The sequence below is a fragment of the Orcinus orca genome, chromosome 2 (assembly GCF_937001465.1).
Source record: "Orcinus orca chromosome 2, mOrcOrc1.1, whole genome shotgun sequence".
NCBI classification, from domain to species: domain Eukaryota; kingdom Metazoa; phylum Chordata; class Mammalia; order Artiodactyla; family Delphinidae; genus Orcinus; species Orcinus orca.
Genome location: NC_064560.1, coordinates 4,476,908 through 4,484,212, shown reverse-complemented (window position 1 = coordinate 4,484,212; position 7,305 = coordinate 4,476,908). Strand labels below are relative to the sequence as shown.

The window sequence follows — 7,305 nt, the reverse complement described above, 5'->3', positions numbered from 1 at the left end:
GTTTCATTGTAAAAAGAAGCTTGGACTTACAAATAAAAACATGGGATCACATCGCAACAGACAGTTGCCTGGTGGTATAAGCACCCAGTTTGATGTGGACAGGCCTGGATTTCTGGTGGCATCTACTAGCTGTGTGACCCCGGGGATTTCTGAAATGTACAGTGAGAAATTCATTAGGTTCAGTTGAAATTACATGAGAAAATACATGTAAGGTTACTTAGCCCAGTGCCTAGGCATTAAAGACACTCCAAAATGTTAATAAACATTATTATAATTATGATTTAGAGAGGTTAGAGTCTTGGAAAAGAGGGAAGAAGACAGCATAAAGGGAGGACGTGGGGAGAAGTGAGGCCCAGAGGTAGCTCAGATTGTAGGACCGCATCTTACAGCCAGAGATGGCCCCACCAGGGGTAGGCTGGACACGGAGGAAGAGGAACACATGCAGTCCTACCACAAGCTCAAAGCCTCCTTTCCTCAGAACATTTGCTGGAAAAGTGTTTTAATAAATCTATAAATCTGTGGTGATTACGGAAGTGAATGATGAGCCCTAGAGTCGTACAGTATGCAACGTGCAAAACTGTACATGGCAGCCCTGAACGATACAAGATGGTTCTACTCTTGTTTCAGTCTCTTCTTAAGGAGTTGACATCTTGTATTTCTTTTTACCTGGTGGCCCCTTTAAATTCTTTCCAGGTCAAGGCAGAGTACACATGTAAATACATTATATTGACATGAGGTAGAAGTTTGAAACTCAGGCCACCCCAAAAGGCAAAGAATCCGAGCTGAAGGAAGGATGGATTAATCAATCTTCCTGCTTCCCTCCCACCTCCCATCCACTACATCTTCCTGCGTTAGCACAAAAAAAGGGTCTGTGTATCAGGAGATACTGCATCAGGTGAGACTGGTCCCACATGCGGGTTAAATCCTTGTAAATGTCAATCAGAAGTCAATGAGCTCCTTCTTTGTACAGTGGGTTAGTTCACACCTGAAACTCATTACCCCTAGAGGTCGGTTTGGATTGCAAGTATAATGGTGTTTAAGGAAGGTTGATTTCAGGCTTGCTGGGGAAGCAGGCAGGCTGGGGATGCAGAGTTACAGCTACCACCCACACCAGGCTAAGGAAGCCACACCCCCGTGTTCGCTTCCTGCTTCTTCCCCGGGATCTGCCTGCCTTCCAGCCTGCCTTCCAGGCTTCTCCTTACCCCACCCCACCCCCACCTCAATGGCTGTCTCACCCTGGGACAGGACGAGGAACCTGGTTGTTAGCTGACTTAGGTATGATTGTGAGAGGAGAGCAAGTCTTGGGGGGCAAATGATACAGGCTGTGACCTGGGGGAGAAGTTCGCGTAGTTGGGAGCCTCCTGGCTTGTGGCTGGGCTGGTGGAGGTGCTGGGATCAGCTGAGCCTAGGGATGGGTGTTGAAGAATTTCTGTAGGAGATAACTCGCTGGGACCCTATGAGGAGGGGCTCTCTAGGCACAGGGCATCTCAGACTAGGAAATACGGGACTTCCAGCCTGGACATCCATCAGGGAATCAGGTAAAGGATACCGAAGTCCCAGCAGAGGACACTGTCCTGGGACCACTGGTCACAGCCAGTCAAGATCCAGTTCTGCCGAAACCGAGAAGGTTATGTAGTGGAACTCGGGCAGGGAGGGCCCATTTGGGGACCTGCTAATGGAGGTGGGCCAGGAAGCAAGGGCTTAGTTCCGGAAATAAGGCAAAGTGGAGGTTCTTAATAGTAGCAGGTGATGGCAGGACTGGATAATTTGCTCAGTGGGTTTTGGGCCGCTTTCCCTTAGGTGCCTCCTAACCAAGTGCCCGAGACTTAGCTAGGGTGGAGCCTGGGAACGATGCTCAGGTGTTCCCCGCCGGGGGGGGCGGGGCAACAGGCCAGGGGCGGGAGCCTGCAGCGAGCTTCGCAGTGCCGCCCGCTGGTCCTCAGTCCCTTTGCTTCTCTGCGTGCTCCGGATCCACGGCTGGAAGGGCCTGACCGCCTCCTCGCTCTTCTGTTGGACCGCTGGTTCTGGACTCTAACTCCAGGTAATCTCCCCGCAGAGCTCCTGAGAAACAGGCCAAGGCCCTTCCCTTGACAGTTTAGCTAAACCCGAGGGCTCCGTGCTGTGTAATTCAGAGCAGCCGGCCATTTTCTGGGAGTGTCAGCCTTCCGTATTCCTGACAGGGTTATCAGTGTGGGCCTAGTATTCTCTCACCCGGTTGCTCCCAATTTTCATATCCAATGAGCAGCTGAGGACACTCATGATGTCGCCTTCCTTCTCTCTGTATTTCCTTCCCCTCCTCACTCAGCTAGCACCTTAGCAGCAGACTCAAGCCTCTCCCCATTTCCTACACTCTTCAGGTTCACTCGGTGTGTCTATAGCCTGTGTGCTGTTTCCACGTACACTGTCCACTTTGAAATCTTGGGTCTTGACGTCTCTTACCTCCTATAAAATTCACCACTTCATTTGTTCTTTCAGTCATTTATTCCCCAATAACTTAGTGAGAGATCTTTTCACAGGACCCGAGGGCCTTATGCAATGACCTCTACCACAGGCTCTGGGATCAGAATATATATAGCTACTTAAAGTTTCCCACTTACGTCCCAGGTAAGAACTTTATTCCTCCAGCAAACACTTTTTCTTTGAAAAATCTATTTATGAATTCACGAATGCCTGAAATCGTTTAAACCTCTGCACCTTATAAAATAAAATTCTAATGAGCCTATCTTTTCAACAAATCGTTGGTTTGAGATGTGGATAAAACAATTATCACAGAATCCTCTGGGGGAAAAAATGTCTTGACCTAACACAAAAGCCTTTCCATTCTACAAGGGGAACTTTTTTGACCTAGCTCAGTCGTTTAAAGGACAAGTGGCTGTAGGAAATTCTAAGGTTCTTCTCAGAATTCTAAGACAGTTGGTCAATATTGATATAAAAAGTCAGGTTCATTAGCGACACTAATTTGGTTTTCCTGAAAATCGGCCAGACAGAAAGTTCTCACTTTTATCCACCTTCATTGTTATTCTCCATAGCAACTGAAAACTGTTCTGGGCTGAAATAATCCTCTCTAGCTCCCAGCACACAGTCAAGGAATTTTAAAAACAGAGGACTTTGTAACCATGAAATACTCTCTGAGATTTAAAAGGCCACAGAGCTCCAGATAAATAATCATTTGTCTTTTGTCTGAAGGTAAGCACAGGGTTTAGAAATGTTTGTATCATCGTCTGTCATTTTTTAAATGCTAACATAAGAATCTTAAACTCTCTCTCTCTTTTTTCTTTTTAAACCATGAAAGTATTTTTCTCACTACCCCACAGTCATTATTAGCTCATCTCTGGGCCAAGATCTGCCATGAGATGCTGTTAACATTTTGCATTCCTTAAGCAGTCGGTTGAAGATATTAATTTTTTTCCAGAAAGCTGATTGGTTCTCAAGCTGTCCTTTCACTTCTTTGCTGAGGCCTGAATATGTGGATGTATCATGGCTCGTGTGGCCTTGAAACTCTCTTGTTTTTCCAAGATAGTTCATACTTTTAATCAACTGAAAACTAAAAAGTAACCAGTATGTTCTCGATGTTACTATTTTCTTTTAGTCCCTTCCTTATCGAAAAATCTTCTAACTCAACATGATAGCTGTAATTTATTCAAATGTACTTTCTGTTTACTTTTATTTACTTACTTCACTGATGAGGCCCATAAATCAATGGGATAAAATGAGGGCGTTTCCTGTTGGCGGGGGTGGAGAGATAAATTAGGAGTTTGGGCTGAATGTATACACACCACTATACATAAAATAGGTAAACAGCAAGGACCTACTATATAGCACAGGGAACTATACTCAATATTCTGTAATAAACTACATAATAGAATCTGAAAAAAATATATACATATGTATAACCGAATCACTTTGCTGTACACTTGAAACTAACACAACATTGTAAATCAACTATACTCCAATAAAAAAATAAATGAGGGTGTTTCCTGCCCCGGGGCTTATGACCTGTAGCACCGGCAGGATGGACCGTGAAATGCGTTCTTCCTAATTTTTGACTCTGTCTATTTCAGAGAGAGACAATATAACACACCTCTTGGCTGTTGTACAGTTTGAAAGTACACCCACCATAGTTTCCTGCCGGTTGGTGGGAGTTATAAGTGAGCTACAGACCCCCAGTTGTTCAGAAACAGCTTGTCATTGCCAATCAGCTTAGCCACCCAATTAATGAATCCTTTCAAACCTGTTGCAGGCACAGTAATTAAAGGCTTTATTTTTCCTCTTTGCACAGACATTCCTCCAGTTACAAGTTGACACTGTGAACACCAACCCACCCACCGCCATCAGAGGCAGACTTGGGCTAAAGGAAGAGTGGAAATGTGCTTCTGGAGAAAGCTTTCTGTGTTCGGGGGGCCATTGTTCCTTCTCCTCAGCCTGGTTCCCTTGACTGAGACGGAAAGACCCTCAACTCCAGACAGCAGCGGCACTTGGAGTCCAGGGCAACTGACGGAAGTTCTACATGTTCTCTCGGCAGAAGAGCCCACGCCCCTGAACCACTCAAGAAGCCTCATCAGAACGCTGCTAGAGAAAACCGGGTGCCCACGGAGGACAGACGGAAGGCAAGGAGATTGCAATCTGGTTAGTGCCATAGAATGGGATCAGGGACAAGGGCATTTTCCAAAGAGAGCCGTGCATTCCTTAGCCGCTTACTTTAGGAAAGAAAAATCCATTGCAAACCTTCCAATATCCGAGTGGGCAATGCATTATGGTGTAATAACGCCCGTATTTGGGATATGACAAATCATACAGCATTCTGCATATGGCATTTAGAGACAGGGAGAACTTGTTTTTATTAAACTGGTAATGCTTCAGTAAGCCTTTCTACAATGCTTCTGCAGGTTTAGAGGTATTTATTTGCAGGTATGCACTTCTAGATCCCTTTTCTTTCTGATTGGCTAATCCTTTTAATGAGCTTGCAGTGACCTTGAACATGATTGGTTAGATAGATGCCATTTGTTTTCTGAGGCATAATAATATGCTATTTATCTCATGTTGAATTTTTTAAGTACTTTCTCCCAGATATCGGTAGGTGTGTTCTAATATTTTGCATCGTGGGGAGTTAATGAATTGGATTATCATCTGCTTAAAAATGAGGAATCTAAGCTGGGGAAGGGAAGTGCTCCCAGTGGGGCTAAAATGGGCCCCAGAAACCCATTTTCCAGGCATTTCCTAGTCTATCAAGTGACTCTCAAACCCTGGCTGTCCATTAGCATCACTTGGCCAGGTTCCACAAAATACCCAGGCTGGAGCTTCCTCTCCAGAGATTGAGATTTCATTTTCCCTGGATGGAATTTTTAAAAATCTCTGCAGGCCACTTTAATGTGAAATCAGCATTACTGTAAAATCAACATTTAATGTAAAATCAGAATGTCTCCATTGGGTGGGGCGAGGGGGGGATGACCAGAGCAGCCCCAGAGGCAAGAGCCCATGTCTTAAAATGACTTCAGACAAAAAACAGACCAAAACAGTCTGAGCATCCCTTTCCTGAGATGAGATTTTTCAGAATGAACTCACTCACAAATAAATAAGTAAATGAAGACATAACTAACTAAATAAGAGAGGCAAATCATTTCTCCCCAAAATAAATTTTAGCAGATCTTCTCAATCACGCTTTGTTCTGGGGGAAACATTTCTTGGCCAAATGTTTTGTTTTTTGTTTTTTTCACAGAAGGGTCTTGCTAACAGAATTTTTCTCTGCTCTGTGCAAACAGTAAATAATTCAGTAATCAGTAAAACTCCCAAGGGTTCCCAGAGAAAACATGTGTTGTAAAGGCAACTCATCTGTGATGACAGTAATTTATATATATAGCAACAGAAGACTTCCCACCGGAAATAACTAGGAGTCATATCTTATTAATGTCCTCCGAGAATTCGCTTCAGAGAAATATTGTCTAATGACATGAAATGCCTTATTAAGGCTGGTTGGATATTACTTTAGCTTGGGGGGGGGATGTAAACAGGCAAGATTATTCTCCATTTTTGGGGGGGGAATGGGTTGTTTTGTACATTTTTTTGATTTCTATGACATTAACAAGTATTTGGCCAATTTAGTTTCTGTTCCATTCCTAGGAAGTGAAACGCTGTCTGTAATAGCTTCACCCTCCTGCTGCCGCTGTTTCTCTTTCTCTAAGAGACTAAGCTTAAAAAAAGAGGCTGATCTCAGCTTCACCTGCTCAGAAGTCTCCAATTTACCCGAATCATCATAATCTAAGCAAGGAGCCCACGGAATCTCTCAGTGTCAATTCACAGAAACCAGGGAGAAACACCCTGGTTTTACAAACACCCACATTCTGGTGCAAACCGGAAGTTTTCACCATGTTCTTGAATCTTTTTTTGTCTTCCTAGGGACTCTGTCCACTGAGAGGCAGGGTACCTATCGGAAGTTCCGTGATAAAAAGAGGGCAAGGGAGTGAGTTCAGGTCCTTAAATGTCTGAGAAAAGAGATCCGTGTGTATCCTGAATTTGTGGGGAGGAAAAAAAAAAAGTTCCCAATTTTATTTCAGATCTAGGTAGAAACTGAATTTTCAAGAAAAACTGAAGTTTTTAAGGGCACTGCACGTTTAAAAGTAAATCCATTCAGGCTGCCGCCTTTGAACATGGATACTCTTGCCTGATCATGGCTTTCCTTGTTCTTTTTTTAAATTTTTTAACGGGAAGGGTGAGAAGGGGGTTTTAATACATTTAATGAGGGATTAATTAACTCCGAAAGAATAAATTCCACTTCAGGTATGATGAGAACCACGAGCCTGCATGGGTTCCAGGCGTGGGGAAGGGAAAAGAATCTGGTTTGGAGTCCGTCAGCACTGGGTCCGTGTCCTTGTTCTGGCACCGTCTAGCTGTTAGGATGCCGAGATGCTGATTCCTTTCTCAGGGGGCTCCCTGTGAGGTCACATGACCATCTATGAATGCATATACGAGCTCAAGCTCTCTTCCCCTGTTATATTCGCGGAAATGTCCGGTGCCCCCTTTTCCAGGTCACTGGGGCAGCTTTTGTGAAGGACCTTCAGTGCTGCTGAGAAAACAAGACTTTCCTCTGCAGCCCCCTCATGTTCGTCCCCCGGCCCCGCCCACCTCGACTGTCCCCAGAGGTTTGGGGATTTTTTTTTTTTTTTTTTTTTGTCGGTACGCGGGCCTCTCACTGCTGTGGCCTCTCCCGTTGCGGAGCACAGGCTCCGGACGCGCAGGCTCAGTGGCCATGGCTCACGGGCCCAGCCACTCCGCGGCATGTGGGATCTTCCCGGACCGGGGCACGAACCC

At 44.9% G+C, this 7,305-nt stretch overlaps 1 protein-coding gene across 1 annotated transcript in view; it reads left to right on the top strand.

The window, feature by feature from the left end:
- Positions 1 to 1,171: 1,171 nt before the first annotated feature.
- Positions 1,172 to 7,305, top strand: part of SLC39A12 (solute carrier family 39 member 12) — a 71,534-nt gene continuing 65,400 nt past the window's right edge. Inside the window, exons 1-2 of the mRNA XM_049706537.1 lie at positions 1,172 to 2,041; positions 4,280 to 4,626. Coding sequence (XP_049562494.1) covers positions 4,366 to 4,626 — 261 coding nt within the window. The 5' untranslated portion in view covers positions 1,172 to 2,041; positions 4,280 to 4,365. The remainder of the gene's footprint in view (positions 2,042 to 4,279; positions 4,627 to 7,305) is intronic.